This window comes from Oryzias latipes, chromosome 16 (genome assembly GCF_053564925.1).
Source record: "Oryzias latipes strain Hd-rR chromosome 16, Olatipes_Hd-rR_3.1".
In the NCBI taxonomy this organism is placed as follows: domain Eukaryota; kingdom Metazoa; phylum Chordata; class Actinopteri; order Beloniformes; family Adrianichthyidae; genus Oryzias; species Oryzias latipes.
Window position 1 is genome coordinate 32,526,740 of NC_136252.1, and position 13,685 is coordinate 32,540,424.

The 13,685-nt window shown below is 41.7% G+C and overlaps 1 protein-coding gene across 20 annotated transcripts in view; it reads left to right on the forward strand.

Moving 5' to 3' along the window:
- Window positions 1–12,816, forward strand: part of syngap1b (synaptic Ras GTPase activating protein 1b) — a 182,259-nt gene extending 169,443 nt beyond the window's left edge. For 14 of the 20 annotated variants that reach the window (XM_078932581.1, XM_078932588.1, XM_023964284.2 and 11 more), the window contains one exon: window positions 8,783–12,816. In XM_078932581.1, the coding sequence (XP_078788707.1) occupies window positions 8,783–9,049 (267 nt within the window). In that variant the 3' untranslated portion in view covers window positions 9,050–12,816. Of the gene's footprint in view, window positions 1–1,642; window positions 1,705–8,782 lie in introns of all 20 variants that reach the window. The other 6 variants (XM_078932592.1, XM_078932584.1, XM_023964289.2 and 3 more) reach the window with 4 other exon arrangements.
- The last annotated feature ends 869 nt before the right edge of the window (window positions 12,817–13,685 follow it).

The window sequence follows — 13,685 nt, forward strand, 5'->3', positions numbered from 1 at the left end:
TATAAAAACAAAGGTTTTTTATTATTATTATTATCATCATTAGGTGTATGTCTGTGTTACATTCGGGATTTTATATTTACTGAAAAAAAATCATTTTTATGTGTCAAAGTAGTGTGAGTTTACCCAAATACTAGCAAAAAACTTTGGATTTTGTAAACAAAGGGAGGAGTGATGTCCAAAGAGTCCCGCTTTAACAAAGATGTTACAAAATAGAAATAAATCAAATCATTTGGATCCATCTGATGATGGTTTTCCCCCTCAGTTAAACCGTGTTTGAGCTTGTTCCACGTGTCAGCTGAGTAGGTTTATCTTTTACTATTGAAGAGGTTTGAACTCTTCTCCTATAGATTTGTAGAAACTTTATTTATACATTCGTGCCTCAGAATAGCACTGAAAAAGGAAATGTTTGTTTGATCTGATTCTGTCAGAAAGCTGTTGTTACCGCTGGATCAACCAGCATAAAAGCAGTGGAGGAATCTTCATGCCTGCAGCTGAAGTAACCAGTGCAGTTAGTGACACTATTATGTCAGAAAATACAAGTTCATTCTGTGCTTTGGCTCAGGGCTGTGAGAAAAGCAGACAGTTGAGTCCAGTTGCTTTAACGGCTGCGACTGGAGTCTAAGAAAGGAGCTGGGAGGGGAGTGAGTTAATAGGGAGTGGGGGGGGTGTTTGCTTGGTGTTGTTTCCTCAGCCAAACTCCGGACTGTGGCTTTCTGGCTGCGCTCTCCACTAAGTTGATGTTCTCACAAAAGGGATCCTTTCACATGGAGTTGTAAAAATATTTGAATCAATTTAAAGATCCCTTCCGACAAAAATTGTGTTCAAACAGGTTTTTGTGGTGATGGCGGCTTAAAACAATCATAAAATACTGGCAGTGGATAAACTTTAGATCTATTCTTCTACATGAAAATATAAACTGATGTCAATATTGGATGAGTTTTTGTTTTGATTTGTCTGAACTTTGCAAACTTTCTGTGTGAAGGAAACTTTGTTTCGTCCGTTCGGTGTTTTCCTCTGATTTTCCTGTTTGATCTTGTTTCCAAAATCTGTGTGCATAAATATCCTGGCATGTTTTCAATGGAGGTGAAAACTACTGATTTCCATGTTTTTACAGGTGTTTTAATGAGAGCATCAGCCTTTGTTTACTGTACATGTAGAGCCATAGAGATGAAAGTTGCATGGATATTAAGTGCATGTTCTTCACAGTTCTTTCTCTCCTTTTTAAAGCAGGAACCGTGCAGGAATCGTCTGTTTTCAAAAGCAGATTTGGAGTTGCACGACTTCACGTCTTGTTCTTTTGTTTTGGAGCATGACTCCTGTTTAGCATAAGCTGCATGAACGCTGCTGTAATGCATTCTGGCTGTTGACACATAGTGTTGTAATGTTGATGTAATTGTTTTTTTTTTTTTTTACAAAGGATGTTATTTGTATGTTTATGTTGTTTTTTTTGTTCACTTTTGTGCATTGTGGATTATTGTTTGTCTGGCCTCACAGCCCTTTTGTAACCTCCCCTCTTACACAAACGCTCTTCCTCCTCCTTTTGCCTCCGGCCTCATCCTCCCGCCTCCTGCTTCTTGCCCTTTTGTCCTCTCCTCACCTTTCCTCTCCTCCTTTGTTGATGAGATACGGTGATTTCTCTTAGGGGAGGCGTCAGTCCATCCTAGTCCAGCCCCGTCTTGCGCCTGTCCCACCCCGAGTATCCAGGTAATAAGCAAACCTCTCACCCTCCATCCGTCACTGCTGCCTCTTTTCCTCTTATTTATGTGCGTCCCTGTCTGCGTACCCCCCCCCCCCCCCCGAACTCACCACAAGCTGACACACCGACAGCCGTCCCATTCATCTCCACCCAAAGAGGCCCGTCAGAAAATGAAGATCCTCGCTGATCTGAAGGTTAAAGAAGCTCTAAGAGACAACAGTTGGTGTTCATTTACATTCCGCGCTGCAGTTACCATTTGTCACATCCTGACATCTCGGTACACTGTACACATGCAGGCAAAGCCTGTTGTCTTAACCTCTCATTAATATTAAAGACAGGAAAACATCAGAGACAGAAAGCTGAGAAAATCCACCAGTCAGTTGCCTTAAAGTAAGTTTAAAGTCACCTTCAAAGCTCCAATGAAAGCGAAGACAGACAGAAGTGTGAAAACCTCCAAACCCTCAAGGCGTGTCTGGTGTGTAAATGGACTGGATCTGCTCATTACCCGGGTACCTCAAGCCTTTGTAGGAATGAAACCGGGATGTCTGACTCACACTGTAGCAGGAAATCCTAACTGAACCTGAATGTGGTGCAGTTCTGGATCACTCCAGGCGCAGGCAGGATCACAACAGATCTGTTGTGACCACTAAGATTGGTCCAACCCTGGCTACTGTTGGTTATCTGCAGTCCTGGGGAGGCTTGACTGTCTTTAAAGACATAGCCAAAGACTGGTACATTAAATAAAAAGGTCACACCATTGAAACAATGATTCTTGACTGTGCATGAAGAATTGGACAGAGTGACCCCCCCCCCGGGTTCCAAACAGTAAGTGCACACTGAGAAAATTGTTGGGACCCTTCGGTTAATTAAAGGAAAACTCACAATGGCCACAGAAATAACTTGAATCTGACAAAAGTAAAGATAAATAAGAATTCCATGAAATTGAACAGCAATGCCAACAGTAATGCAAACAGCAATGTCCAGCAATGCTGGACCTTGAAAGAAGGTCCAGCATTGCTTTTAACCATCAACAGAATCATCAACAGAATTATTTATGAAGACAAAATCATGAAACAGGCCTGGACAAAAATAATTGTGCCCCTAGAAAAGACTGAAAATAATGTGAGCAAAGGGACATGTTAATACAAGATACGTCCACTAATTAGCATCATAGGTGTCTGCAATCTTGTCATCATTCAGTGGGACTATAAAAAGTTGCTACAGGTAGCCACTGTGCTGTTTGGGGACATGGAGACGGAAGGTAGAGGAAGCAACGGAAAGAGTTTACTTAGGACATTAGAAGGAAAATTATGGACAAGCATGTTAAAGGAAAAGGGTATAGGAGCATCTCTAAGTAGCTTGGTGTTCCTGTGACTACAGTTTCACATATTATTCAGAAATTTAAGATCAATGGGACTGTAGCCAACCTCCCTGGTTGAGGCCGCAAGAGGAAAATTGATGACAGATCAAAGAAAATGATCATTTGAATGGTAAAAAAAGTCAAGAAAACCCTCTAAAGAGATTAAACGTGAGCTTCAAGCTCCAGGAACATCAACGTCAGATCGCACCATCAGTCATTGTTTGACACAAAGTGGGCCTAATGGGAGACAACCAAGGAGGACACTATTGTTGAAAGCAAATAATAAAAAAGCCAGACTGAAATTTGCCAAACTATATGTTGACGAGACAAAGCTACTGAGAGAATGTCCTATGGACAGATGAGACAGCATTTTAACTTTTTTGGAAAGGCACATCAGATTTATGTTCACAGACGTAAAAATGAATAACACTGTCCCTACTGTGAAACATGGAAGAGGCTCTGTTATGTTCTGGGGCTACTTTGCTACATCTGGCACAGGTTATCTTGAATCTGTGCAGGCTACAATGAAATTCCAAGACTACCAACGGATTTGAGAGAGAGAAATGTGCTGGCCTGCATCAGAAAGCTCGGTCTCAGTCACAGGTCATGGGTCTTGCAACGGGACGGTGACTCAAAACATGCAGCTAAAAACTTCCATGAATGGCTCTGAGGAAGACATTGGACTATTCTTAAGTGGCCTTGTAAGCCTTGACCTAAATCCTATTGGGCATCTTTGGAAGGAGCTGAAACATGCCGTCTGGCAAAGGCATCCTTCAAACCTGAGATTACTGGAGAAGTTTCCTTATGAAGAGTGAATCTAAATACCTGTCCGCATGTGCAGAAGTCTCATTGACAGTTAAAGGGACCGTTTGATAGCAGTGACTGCCTCAAAAGGTTGAGCAACAAAATATTAAGCTAAGAGTACCATCATTTTAGTCCAGCCATGGTTCATGACTTAATTTTTGTAAATAATTCTGATGAAGCATGGTTGTAAAACAATGCCGGACTTTCATTGGTTCAATTTCATACATTTTTCATTTATTATTTGTTTGGTCAGATTTGATTGATTTCTGTGACCATTGTGAGCTTTTCTTTCATTTACCTTATTGGTTCATTTACCAACACTTCAGTCAATGTGTGTAGCTGCTGACTCCAAGAAGCCAAAACAAACTGACCAATCAGATGCCATAATAAAAGTAGGTGGAGCCTGCTGGCCCCCATGTCCAACATTAAAAAAACATTTTGACAGATTTTGATTGCATCCAAATTCCTTCACTACTCACTATATAGTGTGTTATGTTGTGCGTTTGCCATTTTGTAGAGCTGTCCAAATCTACAGTTCCAAAATTGAGTGCCCTAGAAATTTTCCAGTAGTTTCTGCGGAAGACCAGTGTGCATCAATGCTCACTAGATTGTGAATGTAGACCACAATGCATTGCGTTTTAACCGATCTTTTGTAAAATACCATCAACATTTTAATCTAAAAATAAATAAATAAAAAAAGAGTGGTGAGCATGGTGACCAATTTTTTTTTTTTTTTAATCCAGGGCTCTAGATAGTCCTGCACTATTTAGTTTTTTTAGTGGTTAGGGAGTAGGGGGTTCACAAACAGACTTTGTGTAGCCCACTTTCAAGTGGTAGGGGTCTGGCCTTTAACAAGTTCATTCCTGACTGAAGGAGAGTCAAAGGGCAGGGATGCCCAGTTTAGTTTAGTCTGCTTAGTTAGTTCAGTTTAGCATTTTCCTATTACATTCAATGTATTCATGATTCTTATAATTTTATGTTTACTTCACAATTACCTGTACAAAGTCAATTGAGGATGACTGTTGTTGTGATTTTGGGTTATAAATTAAACTGATTTGAATTGAAGAGTAGTTGCCATGGAAAAGTTGACTCAAACCGATTCGGACCAATTACTGATGACGTCTGGCTCCAACATGGCGGCGTCCATATCGCCAAAAAAAGGATTTGAATTGACTTCCTTTGGTTGTAGCCAGAGGTAAACTATTTTTTGTGGCTGACGTTTCACTCAGTCCAATTCTCACATACAGTCAATGGAAACAATCCCATACGACTGTGACCTTAATAATTATGTAGGAAGATCCATGTAGCAATAGAGGATTCTGGGAAATGGTGTCAAAGAGGACCTGGCTCCAGACAAAAGTCCTTGAAATAATTTTCAGTATTTTGTAATATTTCATTTCATACCACTTTTAGTTCAAGCTTAGAGGCTGGAAAACACTGAAGATAACCATCAATTCTTATCATCCATATTTTCTAGTAACAGAGAATTATTACCAGACAATTATGAGCAGAATCTGAAATGTTTCCTGTAAACGAGGAAACCAAAAGAGAACCTTCAGAACCCGCATCATGGGCGCAGCGATCTCATTCCAGATCTCTAAGCAAACTTTGGGACTCTGATCGTTGTTTGCTGGTTTAGAAATGAAAGGAAACTCGTTTTTGTTGATACATTTTAAATGTGAACTCATCTCACATTTCTTTTTACCATCAAGCTTTCGTGATCACATTAGCCCACATTTCCATCGAAGTCTTCCTTCTTCCACCACACCTCTGTGAGAAACGATGGGAATAGTGTGAAATCTCCGTATCTGACCCGCTCCTTCCCCGAGGAACACCGAAAACCGTGCACATGTATCGTGTTGTGTCTCTCAGTGAGTCTGTTTGAATATTTCTGTTTTTTTTCTGTTTACCTGCTCACATAACATGACTGTTAACCAGATGGCGTCCAACATGCATTTTGTGTGGGGGGGGGGGGGGGGGGGGGGTTTGTTTGTTTTATTTCCATGGCATACGGTGGTTGCTTTTAGCGCACTATTTTAAATATGTCATTTAAAGATGTCCCAGCTTCCTATAGACATCAAATGGGAGCGCTTTCAGGAGCCGGGTAAGAATTTGTGTGTCCAGAAACTCCTCCGCATCACAGAAACATTTTAGGGCTCTGCTCCGTTTTCTCCACTCCGTGTTCTCCGCTTCTGCCTCCAAAACCACATTTTTCATTTGGCATTCAGAAAAAGACTCTCACTGAGCTGTTGTTGAAACGAAAGTAATCAAATGCCAGGAAAAAATAAGAGTCAAACAAGTTGGTAAGTAGGATGTCAGCTAACATTTTGCCCTGTCTTTTGTTCAGCTGCTTGATTTCTGAGTTTAATAGACATGTGTGTTGTTCTACACATGGGTATTAAACAGCATGGTTGGTTGTGTTTGAAAATATGGACTAACAAGTGTGAGTGGAGTCTGTTACTGGCATCCTCTCACTGTTTGTACCCACACTAGAGATTGGAGCTGTTCTTAGCACCAGTTAGAAGCTCAAAGCCTTGGGGTTCTGATTGAGAAGAGAAAAAGGCCCGCTTAAACCTCTTCCACCTCCAGCTCCAAGCCGACAGTCGCAGATTTATTTGTTGTCAGCCTATGTTTTATTTGGTCTTCTTGATGAAAACTGTACCTCTTCTTTCCTCTCTCTTCACAGAACTTCATTACAATCATTAAACATAAGACTACTTTGCAGTCGATGCGCAGCATCTGCAGTCAGTGCGGAACAGATCTAAAATGTGTAGAAGGGATCTCGAAGAAAAGTTTTCCAGATTTTTGGAAGAAGTTTAACATCTTTGTTAAGCATGTTCATTTTTAGTGCACAAACCACAGCCACTCCTCAACAATCAGCTGACAGATTTAGTGCAGATTATTGGTTTGGGGGAATAATGAAAGACTCAGATGCTCCACAGGGCAACCAAGAGGAATAATTAGGGTTAAATGTGGTTTAAAAAAAAAGGTGAATCAAACTGAATCAACTTTACCTTAAAGTAATCTTTTTCTACAAAAAAAAAAAAAAGAAATTTCTGTTGGTTTCAATTGTAATTGCAAGAACTAGTTTAAAAATCCACCTCTATTCACTTTGAATCATTAGCAATGTAAAGACTACTTTGTTATCAATCCAAATTCATTATAAAATGAAAGTTTGCTTTATGTGTGCTGAGTCACATGATGAGCTTCAGAATCTAAACGGAGGTGATCTCCAACCCTGACGAGGGACGTGGGAGGAGCAGAGGAAAACGGAGCATAAAGGCAGGAGGGAAATGATGAGGATGGAGGGTGGGTAAGGGGTAAATGAACAAGAACTGAAAGGTTAAAAGTAGTGCAAAGTTGGGTTGTTTTCATAATGGATTAAAGGGGAAGAGAGGGGGATTAAGAGAGATAAGAGCCATCTTACACTACCAGATTTGGTTTTTAATGGAGTTTGTTTCCTCAGGCAGTCCACTTTTTCAGGTGTAAAAGCTCACCTGATCTGATGCGGATCACATGATGGATCCTAAGAGCAAGGGTCTTGCCTCATGTTATGGAGAGAAAAAAAAGTGTATACATTTCTTTCTATGAGATTGTCAGAGAAATAGCAGGGACAAACTTCTTCTTCATCCTTTTTTCTCATCCTAGTCAGGCATTACTGCCCCCAAGTGAGTCGCATTAAGAACTGCGTGGTTTTTCCATAAAGTTTGATCATAGTTTTACTCCTGAGAAAAGTGAGTGTGAAAACCAAACCAGAAAGAAGTGGGAAATGTATTCACATGCTCCACCATTTGAACCAGGATCAGAAACTGTCCCAGAGTGAAGATCCAAACCAATCCAAGAGGAGCAAATATAGAGGAGCCCCCATGCTGTGTCTTGTCCACCTTTTCCTTTTTCTCCCTCTGAATTAGACTGGTAGTTAAGGCATGCAAACACCTTAAAGTTCCCATGAAATGGAGTAGAACAGAGTTACTCAACCCTTTCAAGACCAGTTTTCTCTTGAGGACAGTTCCGCTCTGGAGCCGATCAGTCGGTTCCTGACAATACTTTCAGAGAGTCTAATCCACAGGAACAGCTTTTGACAGGCTGAAGCAGTTTTGTTTGTTCTAGACTTCAGTCTGCTCTGATTGGTGAGTCCGAACAGGAGTCGCCAACACGTTTTGGAAACGTTGGGGGGAGGTTTGAAACTTTTACAATTTTCTTCATATTTAGGAAAAACCCCAGAGATCGAGTTGAATACTTTTCTGTGCTTCCAGAAGAAATCAAACACTTCACTCTAAACACATCAAATGCAATTTCATGGGGACCTTAACATGAAAAAGAAAAAAGGATACCAGCATGTTTTGCTGCTAAGGCTTCATGGTTTGGAAATGTCTGCATGTCCAGTTCTTATCTAAGCTGAGAAGATGCTAGTTTAGTTTCTTTAGTATTAGAGATTAAATTGTTCAATAATTCACGTGAAGGTAGAAACAAACTCTCTTGACTCCTTCACCGTTTGCTCCCCGTCTGGAGAAGATCAGGATTCTGTGACGTCAGGAGCGTTAACTCCCCCTCCATCCCTTCTTTCTTTGTGTCCCTTTTTCTCGTGCTGCCATTTCTATGGATGTTCATCACGCATCGACCTTGTGACTCATTTTGCTCTCTCTCCTCTCTTTGTGTTTTTTCTCCAAACTCTGATCACATCCTTTTCTTTCTTGATCCATTTCTTTCCCGTGTGCACACGCCTACTTTTTTCAATGTATTCAACCTTGAATCCCGCCTTCCTCCTTCCGGTTTCCATCCTTTCTCCATCTACATGACCTTACCTTGACTGGATTCTGCCCAAACCCCCTCCATCCCGTCATTGAATGGACTGTCTCCCACGACCATTTCTCCCTGCTCCCACTCCTCTTTCCCCCTCCCCTCTTTCTCTATCTCGCTAGGAGGACCAGCTTTCCTCCCTGGGTTCTGCAGACCCCGGTGTGAGAACTGAAGGTGGAAGGGGAGGAGAAGGAGGAGCGCTTGCCGACGATCAAGGCCTCAGAGTCTCTTCCTCTGACACTTCGCCCCACAATGGAGTCCTCCCCCAAACTGTAGACTCTCCCCCCCTGCCCACTCCTCCTCAGCATCCTAGTCTGAATGGAGAGCTCCGTGGCAACTCCCCCATGTCAACCTCACAAGCAACGGGCGCTATGGCGACAGCAGATTAGCAGAATAAGGGGGAGTAGGTCAAACACGAGCCGAATCAGAGAGAGATGACACAAAGACAAAACGCCGTCCTCTGATAAATCTTTCAAAAGAAACGTTCAGAGAGAGAAGAACTGGGGAGGCGAACAGAGATCTTTCAGCTGCTGCACAGCCAATAACACATAAGGGCTCTTTAACGGACACTTGCTCTCTTGATTGTATCAGTCTTGCTGGACAAGCTGATGATACAAACTTTGAATCAAGTCACTTTGTGAACACCTGCTGTGTGAACTGTCTTTGACTCTGTGACGCAAGGATCACGCACTGTACAAGGTCTTGCACCCAAAGATGAGCTGTGAAGCAGCTCGTAGTAACCCCTGACCCCACCCCCACCCCCCACGGATGCAGACGCATCAACAAACCAGAGGCTGCCAGGCTGGAGTCTGTTTAGACATGCAATGCAGTCTGGCTTTCCCAGTGCCTTTGAGAGTTTTAACAGGGTTTTCTGACAAAGAGAACACACCTTTGTTAGCGAGGAAGGCTAACCTCTGAGCTCCTGCAGGTTTTCTCTTCTCAATATCAGAACCGACATGTGTCAAACTGGTGCTAAACAGAAACAAACGGTGCCAATTTTTTTTCCCTTTCATAAGTCTGTTTGCCATAGCACTGCCTCTGTCACGACTGACCGTCTTGTCTCTTCTGTAGTTTTGTCTCTGACTGGGCATTTCCCCCACATTTATGTTCTGCATGTCTTTTCTTTGCATCATGTGGTGTCCTAATGTCTGCTGAAGTCTCGTCTCCTTAAAAGAACTGTTTCCAGGCTCTAATAAACAAGCGCTGATGATCTTTGTTATGGAGAGGCGGATAAACTGAAGGGTTTATGCACTACAGTTCGCTGCTGTTGTCGACAGAATGTAAAAAAAAAAAAAAGGCAGGTTTTTTGAACCTGTTTTAAAACCAATTTTACTTGTTCTATTTTCTTAATTTGCCTTGAAGTGCCTGGGATAAATACACTGAGTATCCTTCGGCCAACATTGTCAACAGTCAAATGCACCTTACAAAGCCTTTCGTGCAGCCCTTATTCATAAAGATGAAAGCCTTTGTTTTTGTCTGGCTTTCATTTTTAAGGTTGGATAAAATGGTTCAATCTCCATGTGTTAAGTGTGACTCTTTGCTCAAAACTGCTTTTATATTTGTTCCATGCCTTCATGCGCCTTCATTTGTGCAGGTCTGTTGTTGTCTGCCTCACACTGCAGGGGTTTTGAACCGCCAAACATTTTTTAACTCCGGCAGGCTTAACACAGGTCATGTAGGGCTACTTCCTCTTACGTGTGTGATATATGTTGGATTCAAAGTTGGCTGATGATTGAGAATTGCTGTGAAAATACCTCTGTGACTCAGGTAAACAAGTAGTTGCCTCAGAGCTGAACATAAGAAATTAAAAAAAAAAAAAAAACACTTTGGAGAGGCTGGCTCAATGCTTTAACAGCACCTGATCAAGCTTCCTCCCCCGTTTCTTCTCTCTCTGTCTCCCTGTGTTTTCCCCCTTAGCCACTCTCACAGCTTCATGGAGGACAATGTGGAACCTAATTGGTTGATGCACCACCGGCAGTCGTCAGGGTGGCACGGCCAAATGTCCAGAGCCCTCTCTCGCGACGCGATTGGCTGACAAAGGGAGAACTTGGGGTATTGGCCCCATTTTCTTTGTTCAAAGGATGGTGCAGAGCCCCTGAGGACCATGTGAGGACATGCTTGGGGCAGGGGGGGGGGGGGTATTTCCACTTTGCTTTGGCCCTCTCTCTCTGATTTTTAAATGTGTTTAACACCTCGTTGTTGGATCTGCATTTTATCCAAAAACGGCGGGCTGGGCGGGCCTTGGGGCCCGTGGAGCATGCAAAGAACAGCTATGCAGTTGGATCAATCCGCAGAAACGGAGGAACACACAGGCCAAGGACTGCCGGACGCTGCAATGCAGAGAGAAGGGGGATTTTCAAAGGTGCTCGACTTCTCTCAAGATTTCCCTTGAATTTCCTTTTATAGCATTTATTTCCCCCCCTCATAGTCTCTTCTTATTTGATTCCCCTTAAAAACTTTGCCCCACTCGTCGCACCCCTCTCTCAGACTTTGATTTTAAACTAAATATGCACAGCCTAATTCAAAAAACCTGCTCAACTCGCTTTAAGGCAAACGGACCGAATGTTGCCATCTATATTTCTACGGTTATTCTTACAATTCAACAAACTGCATCAGAAATCTTCCAGAGAAGATGTTTATTTATTGACAGTTGAATCCGTTTTATACAAACTGAGTTTTCACACTGAGACAATCTGAAGGACCGAGGGACGAGCTTGTGTTTCACCTACTCCTCCAACCCAAAGAGCGGTTATTGTTAGTTCTGACACTTTAAGAAAAGGAGAAAGACTTGCAACGGTCGCCATGGAGCTCTCCATTTATGGACGATGCACAGGTGGATGGACGCGGGCGGCTCTTGTTTTGTACCTGCTCTCAAACATCTGTGTGTAGAGTTGGGGGGGGGGGGGGAGACAAACTTGTTTGCTGTCAAACTGCTTGTTTGTTAAAAAAAAAAAAAACCCAACAACTTCTGACTGAAACCAGAACAGAGAGAGAGAGATATGTTAGAGGTTCTGCTGAAACGAGTGAATGTGTTGTGTGTGTGTGTGTGTGTGTGTGTGTGTGTGTGTGTGCTGGCTTTGTGTAAATACTGCATATAGATGTGTATATATGGTATGTCTATGTGTATATACGGTTTGTATATGCAGAGTGTACAGTTATTTTTTTCCTCTCATGTTTCTCTCTCTTTCTATGACTAGGTCTTCTCAAGTTACCAGTTCTGAGGCACGAGCAGGTTTTTACATTCTCACAGCGATGAGGCACTTTTTCTGCAGACTTGTAATATAACTTGTAGTCTGTCATTTATTGCTACATATTTGAAGCTTGAGACATAAGACATAACTCGACTTTAAGCTTGCACTCGTTTTCTGATCAACTACAAAGGTTTTCTAGGTAGATTTTGGGTGACCAAGCAATGTTTGTACATAATCCAGACCCCTGGGAACCTTTCGTTTCTTTCTAGAATTTCTCAATCCTCTATGAGTTTCTCCGTTTCATTACCTATAATTTATGTTCGCAGCTCGGATTTGCAGAGGTATATATATATATATTTACTCTTAGGTATTTCTCCCTAAATTCTTTCTCGTTTGGAGGCGTTGGGCCCTTTTAATGCAGGGGTGAACCCTGCGTGAAAATATGCCGTCGTTACTTCACACTGCTTGTTTTTGTATAGGTCTTTACTAAATAAGTGTGCCTCCCCCTTATACTCTTACTAACCATTGATGCATTTGCACTGCTGGTCACATATCTCCATAAACCCCTTGACAAGCCATAACCCCCCCCCCCCCCCATTCCCTCCCTACTCTCCTGAAAACGCTCTATTGTTGTTTTGACAAACAGGCATTTGGAGATTTTGTGTATATTAATGGAAGAGTGCTGTTGAAGAGTGTATTGCGGTTGTTTATGGATTTGTTATGAATGTGGATACTATCTTTGAATTATTATTGTAACAATGATAATAATTATTGCCTCTTTGATTTAGTTGATTGATTTATTTGATGCGGTTGACGAAGATGCCATTGTTCCTACTCTTCTTTCTTTCCTTCTTTCTCTTTTTCCCTTGGAAAAACGCTGGAGTTTATATTTTTGGGCTGGGTGAAACTGGAGATAGTAATACGTACATAAATTAACAAATAAAAAAAAGTATTGAAATTCTTAACTGTGTGCGTTTGCTTCGGTGTATGGGATAATTGTTATTAAATAATGAGCTGTTTAATTCAAGGATAAATAAGTCAATCTGATTATAAACAGCTCCAAGTACAAGCCAGTTTTTCAGTGAAATGTTTTTCATTTCAGCTTCTCCTTCAGTTGTGACCACAATAAACTCCACCATGATGTGGATTTGGGATTTTGGTCTTAGTTTTTCTTCATAAACCCTGTTAAACCCAACTCTCTGCTTTTACCGGACTTGGGACAGGCACTTCGAAACAGAAAGGACAGGATAATCTACCTTTGGAGAACTAACCTGACTACTTTTCTGAAAATAAAGTTTAATTGATCTATACCTGTCAGGACCTTTTGTTAAGGAGACCATCCATCCACCTTCAGAATCTGCTGAATCCCTTTCAGAGTCACAGAGTTGCTGGCAAGGTATATATACTCTTAATTGGTCACCAATCTGTTGCAGGGCCACACATTCACATGATCACCTAAGAGGACAATTTAGAGATCCCTAATAACCCATGAAGCATGTCTTTGGACTGTGAGAAAGCCCATGCATGCACATGGAGAACATCCAAACCCGACTCAGAAAAACCAGGGCCTTATCGCTGCAGAACAAGAGTGCTCACCAATACACCACCATGCACCAATTAAAGAGTCTGTAATTTAACTATGCCTCATTTTAGCCAGTATAGGCAGATGCCAGAGTCACTTATTGGTCGTAAACCGTTCTTCATTGACCTCTACTGACCAGCAGAAGCTACTACAACAGTAAATATTCAATCCAGGAGGAATTCACTACTCAATTCCATTTCAAATTCAAATATTTGTATTTATTTTTATTTTTTTGTTACATAGGATAAATCT